The sequence below is a fragment of the Sphaeramia orbicularis genome, chromosome 4 (assembly GCF_902148855.1).
Source record: "Sphaeramia orbicularis chromosome 4, fSphaOr1.1, whole genome shotgun sequence".
NCBI classification, from domain to species: domain Eukaryota; kingdom Metazoa; phylum Chordata; class Actinopteri; order Kurtiformes; family Apogonidae; genus Sphaeramia; species Sphaeramia orbicularis.
The window spans coordinates 22,255,932-22,272,250 of NC_043960.1; the positions used below are offsets into that span (position 1 = coordinate 22,255,932).

The following is a 16,319-nucleotide window of genomic DNA, read 5'->3' on the forward strand; positions in this document are numbered from 1 at the left end:
TGAAGTGGTGCGGTGGTGGAACTAATTTCCCACGTCACCAGAGCCCCACAGGTTATAATAGTCCAGTTCAAACAGGGCTTTAGATGATCATGAAAAAAAATAAATAAATAAATTTAAATAAATTAAAAAAAAAAAACCCCAGGGGTGGTCTGTTTATAATCGGACTAGGACTTTGATTCCAGAAATGATAAAAACACTGTCAAATGATGATGATTATTTGATTGGTGCAAAGAGCTGTATCCACTAGCCTTTTAATTTAGCTGCAAACAGAATAGAGAGTGGACATAGTCATATATCATCACATAAGAATTATCAAGGTTTATTGGAATTAATAGACAGTGATGTAAAAAGCCAGAACACAGGGTCATGTAAGTGCCAAGGTAGCAAAATTCTGTAAGGCAGACCTAGAAAAAGCAACAATGCCAGTCACCTACAACTTTAATTGAAATTTCTGTGCACCTGAAAGAAGACAAGTGGCAGCCTGGTGAATGCACGTCCTTCTCATTGTAAAGGTTTGCACACATCCATCGCGAATGCCTACGTGCGTGAAGCACTCGGAGACAACCAATCAACAGAGTCAGCCGAAGATTCTTGGTTATCGGGGACCAATGGGAGATGGCAAGACCGGGTGGGGCTCGGAAGTAATGGTGGAACTGAGTGGCTGTGGCAGCGCTAATGGTAAGTGAGAGGTAATTAGAGAGAAAAGACTTGTGTGAGGCTCTCCATCCGGTGAACAGCACAGGGAGCCAGCCTCCCCACTGGCTCATTTATCATCATCTGCTTAGCAGGCAGCTCAGAGTCAGGACAAACAGAACAAACCCCGTTCATCTTCCGTTTTCTCCCAGTCATACTACTTCTTATCTGCTGATTTTATTGTGTAATGTTGGCCCTTTGCACATTTTCCTATCCATGACATGGCTATGTTTCTGTCATTCTCTGGATTTAATCCTGCTTTTTCCATCGATCTCTATTCGCTTTCATACGTTCTTCTCATGCTGTCTTGTTCTTTCCCTTTGTCTTTGCCATCTGTCAAATATCCATTCCTCAAAGTCTTATTTTTCTGTCTGCATGCTGTCTTTTACATTTATTTTTCATGTAACTCTCCTCACTTTTTCTTTTACTCAAGTATAAACTTGGTGTTCTGTCCTGTTCTTCTATTTTTGACATGCTCCAGCTTTTTAATCAATATGCTTTGCCTCCATAGTTTTGGTGCTTTCCACCCTCATTCCACCACAGTTTGACCCTTTAGTTTTCATCTCCCACTGACCCTGCATGTTTTTATTTTTTTTTTATTGCTCCTCTTTCTGTTCCAGTTTATGTCTACATTTCTGATGTTAGCTCCCAGCACGCTTTAATCTTTGCACATCTATCTTCTTAACGATTTGGCGAGTTTGAAAAAGTATGATGGCGTATCAGGGCTACATAAGAAAAAAAAAAAAACACGCTTGTCACTACGAGAATGAAGTCGTAATATTTCGAAAATAACGTCATTATATAATGAGAATAAAGTCATAGTTTTAAAAACTCATTTAACAAGAATAAAGTCATAATATTTCGAGAATCAAGCCATTATATAATGAGAACAAAGTCGTACTTTCAAAAAACTCATTATATTATTATTATTAAAAACCGGAATTTTCAAAATATTACTACTTCAATCTCTTAAAAGTATGACTATTCTTGTCAAAAACATATTTTTTTTAAACTACGACTTATTCTCATTATACTGTGACTTTATTCTGGAAATATTACAACTTTATTCTCATGAAATATTGAGTTTTTTTAAAATTATGACTTATTCTCATTATATAATGACTTTATTGTCTAAATATCACGACTTTATTCTCGTTAAAATGAGTTTTTTAAAGCTATGACTTTATTCTTGAAATATTACGACTTTATTCTCGTAGTGACAAGCCTTTTTTTTTCTTATGTGGCCCTAATACGCCGTCGTAAAAAAGTAAAACATTTTACAAGTAATTGCGAGTTTATCAGCATTAGCTTGTAGTCACATAGATAATGATTAACAGAACTTGGAAATATTGTCAGAATTGTAACAAACAGGGCCAAACTGACCACTACGATGTAGGCATGAATAGAAAAAATAACTGAGGGATGAGGTATAGAATATAAACAGACAAGAACAAATGGGAAACAATAAACTAGGACATAACAAGTTGACATCTGTAACAAAGTAGATAAATGGATCTTTTTAGGCCGTTGGCGCTTTTGCTGCTGTGAATTACATAAATATGCAACTACTATGATTTCACAGGCAAAAAACTCTGCGTACATTTAACACCTTCAGATGAGGTCAATTTCTTCCTTCATGGGTTTATGATGGATGGGTATTTTAATCTCAAGCTTAACAGGTTGAGTCAGCGAAAAAGTAGCCAGTCTTCACAGGCGGGCTCAAATTAATCAGCGTTCTCACCTCTTTCCTCGTGTGTTTGTCATTAATTAATGACCTCTCTTGTTGTACAACTGCAACAACATGTCAGAGACCTGGCAGGGATACAGACAACAACACAGCCAATATCGATAATTGGCTGCAACAGGTGACAGAGAAAAAATCGAGCAAAACAAGGAAAAAAAGGTACAAGACATGGACATAACTCCAGGGTGTGAAGCGCAAACAGAACTAATTTGTTGCAGAAAGTAATTTGTATCACTCATGACTGGCGGCAGTTGTTGGAGAAACAGCGCACAGATACACTCAGGTACCCCAATTTATCACTTCAGCACACCTCTTCCTCTCTGTGCCGGTTGGATATCCCATAGTTTCTTTGTGTCTATTCAGAGACAGCAAAATTTGAGAATTTTTATATTGTATGAATCACAAACATTCTGAATAGGTAACTGTAATAGGCTGATTGTTGAACAACCTGATTGCTGGAAAACTACATTTACACTAAATTCCACCTAATTTGTAAATGAGTGATCTAGACTCTTTTGCATTGGAAAGGAGGTAGATGGTTTAGATCAGGGGTGTCCAACTCTGGTCCTCGAGGGCCGGTGTCCTGCATGTTTTAGATGTTTCCCTCTTCCAGCACACCTGACGATTGTTATCAGGCTTCTGCAGAGCTTGATTACAGACGTATCATTTGAATCAGGTGTGTTGAAAGAGGGATACATCTAAAACATGTAGGATACCAGCCCTCGAGAACCAGGATTGGACACCCCTGGTTTAGATGGCCAATACAGATAAGTATAAAAATTACAGAAAAAAAGCCAGACTAACCATGAACTTCAAATATTGGCAGTGAAATGCATTATTAAGGATTGGTTTAAATATTAGAAACACTGTAAGCCACATTTCTGTGTTAAACCAAGCCTCAACACTTTTCATAAACATAACTGAGTGTTTCCAGCATCAAAACATAAATATTATAAAAACAACTTTATGTTTAATTATTAGTTCTTTTCATTTTATACTTATTTCTTTTAATTCACATCTATTTAAGGTACTTTTTCTTATTTACCTCCACCAAGGAATGGCAGAGGTTATGTTTTCATCTGGGTTTGTCTGTTTGTTAGCTAATAACTCAAAAAGTTATGGATGGATTTGGATGAAATTTTCAGGAAATGTTGATACTGGCACAAGGAACAAATGGTAAAATTTTGGTGGTGATGGGGGAGGTTGTTTGTCTGTCTTTTTTTTTTTTTTTTTAAATATCTTTTTGTTTCACACAAGAGAATCCTCCAGATACAGTACAAACATAGTCATACTGGGTCTCACTTTTTACAATTCTCCTTTGTGCATTCTTCCCACCTCCCATCCCTAAGAAATAAATCACTAAACACACACAAAAGTAACAGGCCAAAAATATACATATCTAAAGAAAAAATAATTATAATAAATTAAAAAATAATAATAATTAAAAAAAAAAAATCATCATCATCATTCTCACAATAACATTAATAAGGGTAACAAGATAAGCATGAACATAATTATGCATGCTGTAACATAAATAGCAATAATAGGGCAATATTCATGATCTACAAACTCGAACTTTCTCCATACCCAAAAGTAAAGGCAACCAAATTCATTAAAGAGATGGCCCCGATTGTATTCATCCAAAGTCAGTTTCTCTAAAGTAAAAAAGAAGACAGTTGATCATGGAAGATCTTAAAAGATGGAGGGGAGTGTTTGTCTGTCTTTTAGCAAGATAACTCAAATGTTATGGAAGAATTTTGATGAAATTTTAAGGAAATGTTGATACTGGCACAAAAAACAAATGATTAATTACATTTTGGTGGTGATGGGTGGGGGGGCTGGTCTGCCTTGGCAGAGGTCTGCGCTCTGCGAGTGCTTTTCTAGTTCACTGGTTTTAACCGTTGCCTGCAACCAAAAGCATCCACTGATATGAAATGGCTGATACCCTCTGAACGACTAATCCTATCAATATTAACTAAATAATTCAGGTAAAATGTAGTTTCTCAGCTTTTCAGCACCATATGTGTTTTGTTGAACTTTGAGAGACTTTTTAGTTAATGTGGAAAAAAATTTTTAAGTTTTTTTTTTCTCTGTTATGAGATAATAACCTTTGAATTTCATGTGAGCTTTTATGAACACCTACATAATTTGTTATTTACATAGAGGAAAATGCATAGACTAAGAATATAATAATTGGTGGTAAATAACTTAGGAAAGGTTAAATGTAGAGGAAAAAATATTTGGAAGTCACATCACATTTACTTCTCAACCTCACATGCGCTTATATATAAGTGCTTTTGAGTCTCTGCAAGGATGTTTTCTGTTCAGCACTTATATAAAGCATGAATGCCAGTTGAAGTTCTTCCTCCAGACTTTCATTGCCTTGACAATGTGGACCTCTCAGATAAAGATGATGGAAACATCTTGCCGACACATTCAGTTAACCATAAAGTCAAGTGACAGCACAACTGTCTGTACAAAACATTTCACCGAGTAGAAAGACATTTAGATTAGCTTTTAGTTTTAAAATGGCTTTTAAGTAAAAATATCTTTTTTGTAAAAAGAAAACCCTGTGCATATTCATTTATAGAAAAAGAATATTTGACCTATTTTTAAAAAAAACATAGTCATGTATAGAATTGTAATTACCCATCTTGAAAGACAGAAGAAGAATTAATCAGTTTCAAAAGGAAGAGCAGTGAAGGTTTTTTTTTTTTCTTTTAATCCTTTAACCAGTTCTGGTAGAAACAACCCCCGACTAATACCAAATCACCGTGTATTTGCCAAGCTGAATACCAAGCTGATGAGGTTTTGACAAGAACTACAAAGACTAAATTTATCAAATTGCTATGTGTCAAACTCTATTTGTCTGAGCGGACCCCTCTGGTGCACACTTATCAGCTGCCCTATCATAGTCTAATAGCTACTGTAAATTCGCTGATATCAGATGGGAGGCATTCATTTGGAAAATGACTGTCTTAATCTATATTTCATCAACTGGACTGAAGATATTAATAGTAGATATTCTTATTAGGTTACCTCATCAAGAGTTGTACAAAAGTCATGGAAAGAGGCTCATGACCCCTCAGAAAGTATTCACAATGATGTATTTCACGTCATTCCCCATTTCCTGTACTTTGGTAACTGTGTTCAGCTGGTGTGTTCTGTTTTCATGCCTCTTTCACTTTGTACTGGGACACATAAATAAAGGTATTGGGTTGTGAAAAGCTTATGAAACACACAACTGCCTCCTGAGTGGAGTAAGCACAGATGGCTCTCAGATCAAGGCCTTAAGGTGCCGCAGCATTGAATCCAAGAAAACTCAGGCTGCTCCAATCTGGCTGAAACTGATAAAGTCTTCAATGAAGAGAATGACTTCATAGTTTGATTACAAGACTGCTGTTTTGCTCCATACATATGAAGCACTTAATTTGAAGAGTGACCAAGCACTTAACTGTCAGTAAGATAGATGTTATTTCCAAAAAGAAGAAGAAGAAGAAGTAGAAAACCTATAAGGACCCATACAAACAAGCTGAATGAAAATCAAACACCTGTTTTTTTTTTACAGTCCGGAGGCGTGAAGTTAAATTACTTACAGATAAAAAACTAGAAGCACTTGGAGAGCACAGACCTCCGCCAAGGCAGACCAGTCCCCCCCCCCCCCCCCAGCAATGTTTGTCTGTCTGTCTGTCTGTCTGTGTGCAAGATAACTCAAAAAGTTACAGATGGATTTGGATGAAAATTTCAAGAAATGTTGATACTGGCACAAGGAACAAATGATAAAATTTTGGTGGTGATCAAGGGTGGGGGGGCCCACTGATCTGCCTTGGCAGAGGTCTGTGCTCTTTGAGTGCTTTTCTAGGAAAGAGAGTGCAGACCTCCGTCAAGGCAGATCAGTAGACCCCCGTGGCCCCCCCATCACCAATCACCACCAAAATTTAATCATTTATCAACATTTCCTGAAATTTTCATCCAAATCTGTCCATAAATTTTTGAGTTATCTTGCACACAGACAGACAAACAAACAGACAAACCAACGCCAGCAAAAACATAACCTCCTTGGCAGAGGTTAAAAAAAAAAAAAAAAAAATCCTTAAATCAGAACAAACTGAATCAGACTGGAGATGACTTGCAGAATGTAGCAACAAAATATAAGAGACACAAACTCTCCTATCTCCTACAGGGTCCAGTCTATCACTTTAAACCCCCCCCCCCCCCCCCCGTCCTCACTTTCCCAGTTCTTTCCCCCGTCTCCTATCCTGTCTCTGTGGGCTTATCGACAGTCACACTTCTCTCCCATCTTGAGCACTTATCTCCTACGCCAGGGTGTACCATGCGTCCATAGCCCCGTCGAAGATAGAACATTACATGGCGAGATTCTCCCGTTTACCCAAGATCTCACACATGGATGATTCCTACAGGCAGCCATGTTAGCGCTGAAGTATCCCCTCCCTGGACAAGCAGTTCGATTATATCCCAGCAGTGCGTTTACCCAGGTTTGTTTGTGCAGCAGTGTGCCACTTATCACCCCTCTGTTGGGACTTGTTCTGATATGGCAGCATGGAGTCTTAGTAGCATTCTAAGCAGGTCTGCTGGTGTGTCGAAAATAACAACAAAGCAAGAGATTTTTGAGTGATACTGTTGAGAAGGAACCTATGGAGACTGCTCCAATGCTCTTTAAAATTTCCTTTAAAACTTTTATAAACAGATAATCTTTCCAGTCAAGGATATGTCATGCATCTGGGTGGCATGGTCTCATTATGGCAGCATGGTTTATGAAAAAAAAATCAGTTAAAGCGACCTCATAGGGAATTGAAAGCAAAACAATTTGAAAACAGTACACTTAAATGTGATCTTATAGACAATACCAAGCTACTCTTTATAGTGGTATGCTGTATCTGATAGTGGTCCTGCAGTGACGGGAAAGAATATATCAGGGTGGTACATGGTGCGATCGCTGGGTTCCCCCACAGCCCATTCAGAGAGATAAGGATGTGATGACACTCACAGGGTAACAAAGGATAAAGAAAAGGAAATTGGAAAAGGGAGGGGGCATGCTGTAGAAGATCAGAATATCTGGGATGGTCTTGAGATATTGCTCTATGGTTTTCTGAAAATGCATTAGTTAAGTTTGTAATCAAGTGGCATCAAATGAGCTATCTATCATCCTCAACATTTTTTGCTCCTAGACCTCTTTTATCACTTCCACCATTGTTGTCTCTCCTCAGGCCACACTCATACAAATACCTCTGATGTCTCCAGACAAAACAGGCCAATGCTCCATAATAAAAATTTCAACTGGAACAACTGAGAGGTAAGTGACTTGCTCAAATGCACCTCAATTCTTTGGACATGAAAAGAAAGCATGACTAACTCCCACACCCTGTTGCACACATTCCCAGTAATCCTCTGGTTTCAAATTGAAAACTATTCTTCTTTAACATTTGAGTCACTACCATGCTTTGGAAATAAATACACACAGATTTAAAAGCATAAAAAATCAGTGTTACTGGTAATGTTCTGATAAGTACATTACTATCACAAATAACAACAGACTGAACCCACGAGGAGAGGAGTTGAGATGCTACAGTGTTGAGGGAGACATTATTTTAATTACAACCCAATAAAGCATAAAAAGTGAGAAGTTGGTCAGAGTACTTAAATGAGTTTTCCACAATAGCTCCTTTGCAAAGTTCTTTCTCTTGTTTTCTTTACTCTCTGGAGGTAATAGACCTGTCGCTGCAGTAATAATGATGAATCTCCTCTGTCTGCACAGCAGAGGATAGGAGATGGCCCCAAAATATGGATGCGAGCAGCAGGGGCAGAAGGGAACTGGGTTTGAATCGGAGTGAGGGAACATTCAGATTATGACCATGGCGTAGTGTTATAAATCAAAGGGAAACATAGCGCTGAAAATAGACTGTCACAGTTTAGCATGAAATACCAGCCCTTTATTGGGAAATTAAATGGACCACCTTGAGACTGGAGAGGACTTTTTTAAAATTAATATTAAATTGCAAGTAGATTACTTGTGCAGGCTCTGCTTTGAACAGTTAGAAGTCACTCAAATGTAATAATTTGCAATAGAGCATTGACAGCAGTGTTTGGGCACTACCAATCTCTCATCCCTGTCCCACCAGCACAGCACTTAATTACACCTCACCATTTTATTAGCTTCTGCATAATATACTTGATAGTCCAATTATTCCTTGTTGACAACATCACAATTTATTTAGGCTTTTTATTAGAGCTGAGGAATTCTTCATCCCTAGGGAAGCATTGAAGACTAAAATCTGATCTAGGACCTGTGAATTGCACAGCTTTGTCCATTCAATATGCAATCCAATGCTTTTTTTTGTGACTTCAACTGTAAATTCATACTTCCTGTGCTGCAGTGAAGTCTCACCAGAGCTTTGTGGTTTATGTCTAGAAAAACAAACGATTGATCCTTCAGAGACACACTCTGTATGTTATTTCATCACAAAGCCATTTGGTGAAGGAATGAAGACAGCAAAGGTGAAAGCAAAGTGGATGTGAACATTACAATATCTGTGTTTTGCCCTTCCATTACCTCAGAGCTTTAGCTGAATGTGCTGTATATAATTTAACGCATTATTCTAAAATGTCATTGTAACAAAAAAGCCATCTAGTTTTTAAACCCACGTATTCTGCACAGTAGGGTATGAACCTTTGCATTTCATGTAAATACAATAAATATACACGCACAAACAAACTAAATTCATCATCCAGGACTGCACTGGCCTAAAAGAAGTATGCAGACATTTAAGGTAAATTGAAGTAGGCAATGCTGAGGTCAAAACACATTTGGTGCTTGGAGGATAAACTATTATATACAATTAAAACCATGAAAAGTAATTAAATATCCAAACTTCAGGAAATTCCCTGCTATGAACTGCAAACATGTCCTGGGTACACCCCCCTTCATCCGATAGTAGCTTAAATAGGCTCCAGCACCCCCACAACCCTCCAGAGCATTAAGAAGATTAATTATCTAACTTGAGGAAAGGAAATGACACTTTTATACTTTTTTTTTTTTTTTGGGGGGGGGGGGGTATTGTCTCCTATTAAATCCTATAATGCCAAATGATCATACTGTATGATCCTACATGAGATATTTGTCTTTAATATATACTGTCCCTTGTTCCAAACTTCGATCCTGTACTCCTGTGTTAAATTTCACAGTAGTCTTAAGACTTTGTGTGCGTGTGTGTGTCATGTAGCTCTTCTCCCCTGCATTTTCTCTCTCTTACACAACCAGTCAACTGGGTGGATAGATACTGCACCACCCCCTGCCGCTGATTGCTCTCTGACTTTTTGCTCAGTTAAACCTTACTATAGTGTGCTGACCCGGAACAGATGCAGTCGACCTATATACAGTAAGCTGTGAGTGAGCAGCTTCCATCTGCACCAGCAATACAGCACTTTCTGGGTCCTTTGAGCTCTGCTATCTCTCCAGCCCGTTCTTGTTGCTTTTACTGTGTTTCACACTTTGGACACTGAACTGCAGCTCAACTCCCAGAATTGGCTTTCTGGCTGTCTTATGGGCTGATGCTGAATAGCCTTGGGGCTTGACCTTTTTTGCAGGCAGTGAACTGTCAAGCCTGGTTTCATTTTAGTGGTCCTGTGTTACTGCACAACACACTCCTGAGTGTGTTGATTGTGACATCGTCTGGCAGACACTGCAGGCCCTGGTGTCATTAGAAGTCTTCAGCTTTGACCTTTACTGCCAAATCATTACAATGAAGATATTTGGCCTTAGAACGAATCCTAATAAATTTGGCATGTTTAGGCTCCGGGAAAGAATAGGGAGAGCTACTTCTGGTGAAACACTTGCTCACAGATAATGGATTAATTAGTGGTCAAGTGCTTCAGGTGATTCACTGATCATTGTCTTTACCTTGCACTGCTTAAATGGTCTCTTGCTTTGCCCCCCAATCAACGAAAAGTCGTACCATTACCCCAAAGACACAATAAGAAAAACTACTGTAATCTACGACGCATTAATTTGCAAATCACCGTACCATACTGTACCACTTATAACACCCTCCAATCTGTTTCAATGGCTAGTGAAATTTATCTAACAAGCAAAAAGTCACCATGCTCCAGTGCATGAGACTTGAGACGCAATTAGCAAAATAGGCTTCAAGTGGACAGCTCTGAAATCGGAATGGTGAGTGAATTTGGACAGATCAAAGGTGGGTTAGCCACTGCTTTGCCAACTGAACGCCTGAGGCAGAGGCAGGTATGTTGGGAATTCTGCAGTCCTGTATGGTGAACATGGTGCACACTGGAGTGAGACGGGGCTTTGTGATACTGCTTCTGTGTTCTCTGTGGGTAATTGGGCTCCAGAGCTACAGAGGTAAAAATAGGAGAAAAGGTGCAGGATGTTGAAAGATGTACAAAGCCAAGAGACGTGGGAGAAACACTGGACAGATACAAGTTGTTTTGTGATAGGGTGATCTTCATCTCTGGGTTGAGTCAAAGGCAGAGCATCGGTAGTCGCTTTTCCATTGGACATCTGTGCAAAACTTTACCGACATTTAATAAATGTTGAAAAAACAGAAGTGCGTAATGTCAGTTTTCCCATTAAATCACAAATGCGATGATTTGTTTATTTATTATCACGAGATGACATGAGAAGTCATTCCATAAACATCTCGATGAACGTAAATGGTGTTGATTTACAGATATATACATTATTATTATTATATATTACCCCTCTATCTCGTACTAAACTAAAAATGATTGGGTTTCCTGGTGTGTCCACACATACCGCGACATGTTTCTTCTTCTTTGCTTGTTGTAACGTCCGTCAACATCCGTTTTTTTAATTCACCTGACTAGTTGCGAAAAAAGGTCTTTCCATTGCAGTTTTGCGTGATATACCATTTGTGCTACGAAAAAAACACCTCTTGCCAGCGCAAAAACTTTTAATCGAAAAATGAGACTTTTGGCGAAATTGTCATTTTTCCATTAGGTTAATTTTTCTGCGCAAGTTATGTTTGCACAATTTGAGGGTCAATGGAAAAGCGACTAGTGAGCGGTAAGTAAGGGACATTTTAAAATCATGCTTTGACTGTGAGTAGCAAAACATTGTGTTTGCCTCCATGTAAAAGTAGTGAGTGGACAGTGACTGAAATATTATTGTGTCAGTGGTGGCTGCTCATCTTTCAGAGAGGAGAAGCTCATTGTCGGCTTACATAAAAAAAAGTCAAGTTGTTTAAACATAAATTCAGCCCTCCGTTCCTTTTTAAGAAAATGGTCAGTGACCTTATCGTACCAACTAAACAAGAAAATGTTGAAATTATGTTAAATTGAAACAAGGAAGTACAATGGTGTTTTATTTACAGTGCAAGAAATGAACAAGTAATTTCGTAGTGGTTTCTCTCTCAATTTCACAGCAGAATGCACAACGGTATTAAACTGAACTGTGTCAAGTGAAGGAGTATATCTCAAAATAGCTGTCAATCAAATGTGATTCAGCCTTTCAACGGATCCTCCAATCAGCACGTGGAAGCCTGGCATCCAGCCCAGCCGAGGTCCACCCACAGCTCCATTCACCCCCAGAGACGCCGAGTGTCCGGGGCGGGACAACATTGTGGCATTTATCCAATTACCATCCAGTTTTGAGGCAATGAAAAAAACTGTTCCACTCAGTCCCATTGAAGTGCATGGACGCCGGGCTTCTACGGGCAAATGCATTGACCATAGATCGTATGAGAAAACAGTGCAATGGGAATGTATGAGAAGTGAACAACATCGAGTCCGTTAATTTGTGATAAAGCTGATTCTGAACGAACTCGTCTGTGAAATGAACATGTTCTAACACATTTGTAGTTAATGAAATGTCAACACAACCGTACATATTTGACCATTTAATTTTCGTAATTTTAGGGGAAGCCGAGCTTCCCTTGCAGTCTATGAGAAATCGCCTCTGTATTGTGTGTATGTTTCTAAGTGAGAAATGAAGTTACCGTGTCCAGTAACTGAAGGTTTGGCATGATACCTTCAATGTATGACATTAAAATTTCAGTCATTCGACAGATTTTCAGGGGTGATCATGATGAAATTAATCTGGTAAAATAAATATTAGAATCACACAGACACATGCATGCACGCACAAAGACATGGGTGTAATGATTAATAGAAGCACCCAAGGTCTAACCCTGGTATCACCAAGGCTGCAGTTTGAGAGCCGCGCATTAGACATGCAGCCACATAACCTTGCACTTCACCCATCCTCCCTCTCAGCCCACTCACCTGTCTTCCAGAAGCTCCTATGCTGCCATTCTGGGGGTTCATCACTATTCTGATCATGTGAAATTTTCTCCCAAGTCCCCTCACAACCCCATGTAGTAGAGAATTCTATGAATATATGTGTGCTAGGTAGAGAGGAGGAGGGAGGGGAAGCATGTTTACAGCTTCCCTCAGAGCTTGTTTGAAAAGGAGTTTCACCTCCAATCTAATCTCCATCTAATATTGCTGCGATGGCCTCCCACCTACATAATCTTACATTGCTGCAGTGCCCATATGGCCCAAAGGGAACTCTCATTGTTTTATTACAGATCAGGCAATCTGGGGGCATTTTCTCTGGCTCTTGTAATAGCCTGTCCTTGGATGTTTTTTACTGCAGGTTATCCATTCATTCAAATATACCCTATTGCTGCAAAATTAGAGGGAGGGATAAATGTAAAAATGATTGTTAATATGGTGTTTTAAAATGGTGTAAATGAAAATGGGTTTTGAAATGTGGCACCATCAATATGAAAAACACAAAAATGTATCGGTATGTAAAGCTCAACAGTTGACAAAAACAGGTAATGTGCAACAGTCCAAGTATTACATCTTGAGTTGGGCAGGCGTCCAACTGCAATCTCTAACTGGTTATTTTATCATTGTGAGGCATTAGGTCTGTCATCCCATTGGCTGGTATATGCCTTGGAATGATTCCAAACCTGATATGCTGGCAGTGTGTTGGTGTAAGGGCTCCCATTCCTTGCTATTTAGATAGCACCGTACCTGGCAGGTCTGGCCTTTTCACCACTCCTGAGGTTTGACTGTCAAGGGCAGCTTACATCTAGCCAGAGGTGGCTGAAGTGAGAGTCATGCGGTAGAAAAGAGGACAAGGAGAACAGAATGAAGGATGTTTAAGAATGCCGCTCAGGTTTTCAATTGGTGTGAGGAGGGGCCTCTTCGGAATGACAGAGTGTCTGGCCGATCTGGCGGGAAAGCCAACCTAAATGTGGGGATGGGATGGTTGCTGTGGTGTTGAAGGAGGATGCAAGTGATGGATGGTGGTTGTTAGACGCAGTAATTGTGTTCAGGTAATTGACCCCACTCCTCCCCCCTCCTTCCCCCCTTTCTTGCTCTCCTCTCGGTAAGCCAAGTACTCCATCTCTCTTTCGCTTCTGTTCCACAGATGGGAGAAAACATCAGTGGAGAAAACCATGCTCCAACCCTTGGCAACCCACTTGTTTAGGATTTTCAGGCTTTTCAGTACCCCTTGTTTCATTTCAGTTTAAGCTATTATCGTACGTGTTATCACATTTTACATACTTCACAGACGATATTCTAAAAACTGAATGCAACAATAGACAGAGCTCAATATTTAACAATGCATTTGAGAAGCCTAACTCAAATTTTGACATACATAAAACTGCCTGTGCAATTTCGTAACATAAATTCCTGCATTTGGAAACATATTACCACATATGAAAACATAACTACTTCTGTTGTGCACTGTAGCTCATTATCAGTAGTGAAGAAGAGATACCACATTTTCAATGAGCACAATTTAAAGTAACATAAATGAAGATTGGATTTTATAAAATGATTATGCTTTAAATATCATAGATCTCATAATGTTTTTGTAAAACCACACTTCAGCTATGTCCACTTATATATATAAACCACATTAGAACCCCAGCACACACTCGCCCTCACTGATAAAGCCAAGTGCCAGTAGAGCGGTGACTAGTACAAAGGATTGTCCTGACTTGATATGAAGGAGGTGATGATGCACTTCCCTCTTCATGCATCAGCAGATTACAGCAGCATTAATCAAAGGTTCCAAGCCCTTGTGCTAATAATCAGCTGGGTATATCTCAATCCACAACCAGTGATTTATACAGAGCTGTGCAGGAGGATGACAAGTTTTTAAACAGAGTTGTGAAATATAAATCATAACCTTACTGGCTGCTGAGTCGATGGATTCAATCTGTTAGATGTGAAGAGAGAGAAAGGTATTTAACCGCAAACGTCTGCAAATAAACATTTGCAAACAAACTACTGCAAAGTTATGATATGTTTGCGGTACAGAGCCAACAACTGTTAATTTTGCAGCTCAGTTTTAGGCAAAGATTCTACTTTATACAATTACTTCACTGTTTTGTATGTTGCTGTTTACAACTTCAAGCTTCCTAAAATTGTTAATTCACAGCTAATCAACTTTAAAGCATCAAGCCAAGCACAACTGACTCCAAGTGATGTCATTATTTAGATGCTAAACATGTCACTCACAAGCTTTTACTGCACAGATCAATTTCACCTTTTAGGACCAGGCAGTAAAGAAGGCCAATGTCACCCAGCGAACACAAGCCATAAACCACTCTTCTCCAACTTTCTAATTCAAAGGTCTGTTGGACAAGAAACCTGATGACATCACTTTGTCTCATCCAATCATGGACCAGGTTATGCTCTGTCTCATTTGACCTTGTCTCCGCTGATTCACAGTCTTTGTGCTGAGAAGTAAGTGAGTGTGAAATGTCTGCGTCTTCTTGCAGATTTCCTTATGTTCCTACAACTAAGATAGAAATAGACAACATTTAAAGTGGCCCTTTCTGGTATGATTTGCAAAAATAAATATTTTCTTACTGCTCCAATTTGTTAAAAATTAGACTGATTGAGAAACTAACGAAAAACATAATTGTCGTAATTTCAATTTCTGGAATATTAATTTGTTCAGTTAAAAAGTGAAAACATTTTAAATGTCAAAGTCACAATATGTGGACAAGTGAAACAGTAGCAAGTCAACCACTGAAAGTTGAATAGTCCTTATTAATAATCCTTATTCATAACATATTTTTTCCTACTTTTCCATTTTGCTGGTGCTCTTGTCACTAGTGGTAATATGAGTACCTGCATCCCATTCAGGTTGCACAGGTGGTTCAGATGTGCCAGGTTAGAAAAATATCACTCAAAACCAGGGTGTGAATTAAGGTCTTTTATTCTTGCACAGAGGAGAAAAGAGTTGTGAATTATGCAGCAGTGATCAACAAATCCAAACTCAAGGACTGCCTCCTCAGGTTTCAGTCTTACAGTTATTGAAAACCAATACAATGGTCTGTCTGGAAGATACAGTAGTTATGTCTCTCATCCTGGGGACAGTGCAACCTCAGCTTATGGCATATCTGTAGCAAGACTGCAATTGTTACTTTGTCCAAATGGCAAGAGATGAACACATTGCCAAGGACTTGGTACTTTTCTAAGGTCACACATGAATGAACACTTAAACACTCTTTCTAACTAACTTCATTAGGATAGCATATAATTTTTCTAACTATCATTGCAAAAAAAATGAGCTGACAAGATACCAGATGATGGGCAGCTGCACAAAAGGAGCTGGGTAGGACCATAGAAGGACGACACACTGGTGACAACAAAATATTTCTGTTCCTCTGTGCTGGGGGGGCAGAGGAAGCACCAGAACTCTGCAAAATGTCCTCGGCAGGCTACTCATCTGCATGTTTTTGACCATGAAGGTGGAACAAGAGCCCACTGTCTTCTAGTAGAATCTCTTCACAGATGAGAGCATGTTCACACTGACCAAATGTGATAACTTGAAAGAGTCTGGAGACATCAT

General features: G+C 39.0%; 1 protein-coding gene across 1 annotated transcript in view; it reads left to right on the top strand.

Moving 5' to 3' along the window:
* The first annotated feature begins 533 nt into the window (after window positions 1–533).
* The window catches only part of LOC115418319 (uncharacterized), a 45,713-nt gene continuing 29,927 nt past the window's right edge, over window positions 534–16,319 (top strand). The window contains exon 1 of the mRNA XM_030132740.1: window positions 534–678. Within this exon, the coding sequence (XP_029988600.1) occupies window positions 534–678 (145 nt within the window). The remainder of the gene's footprint in view (window positions 679–16,319) is intronic.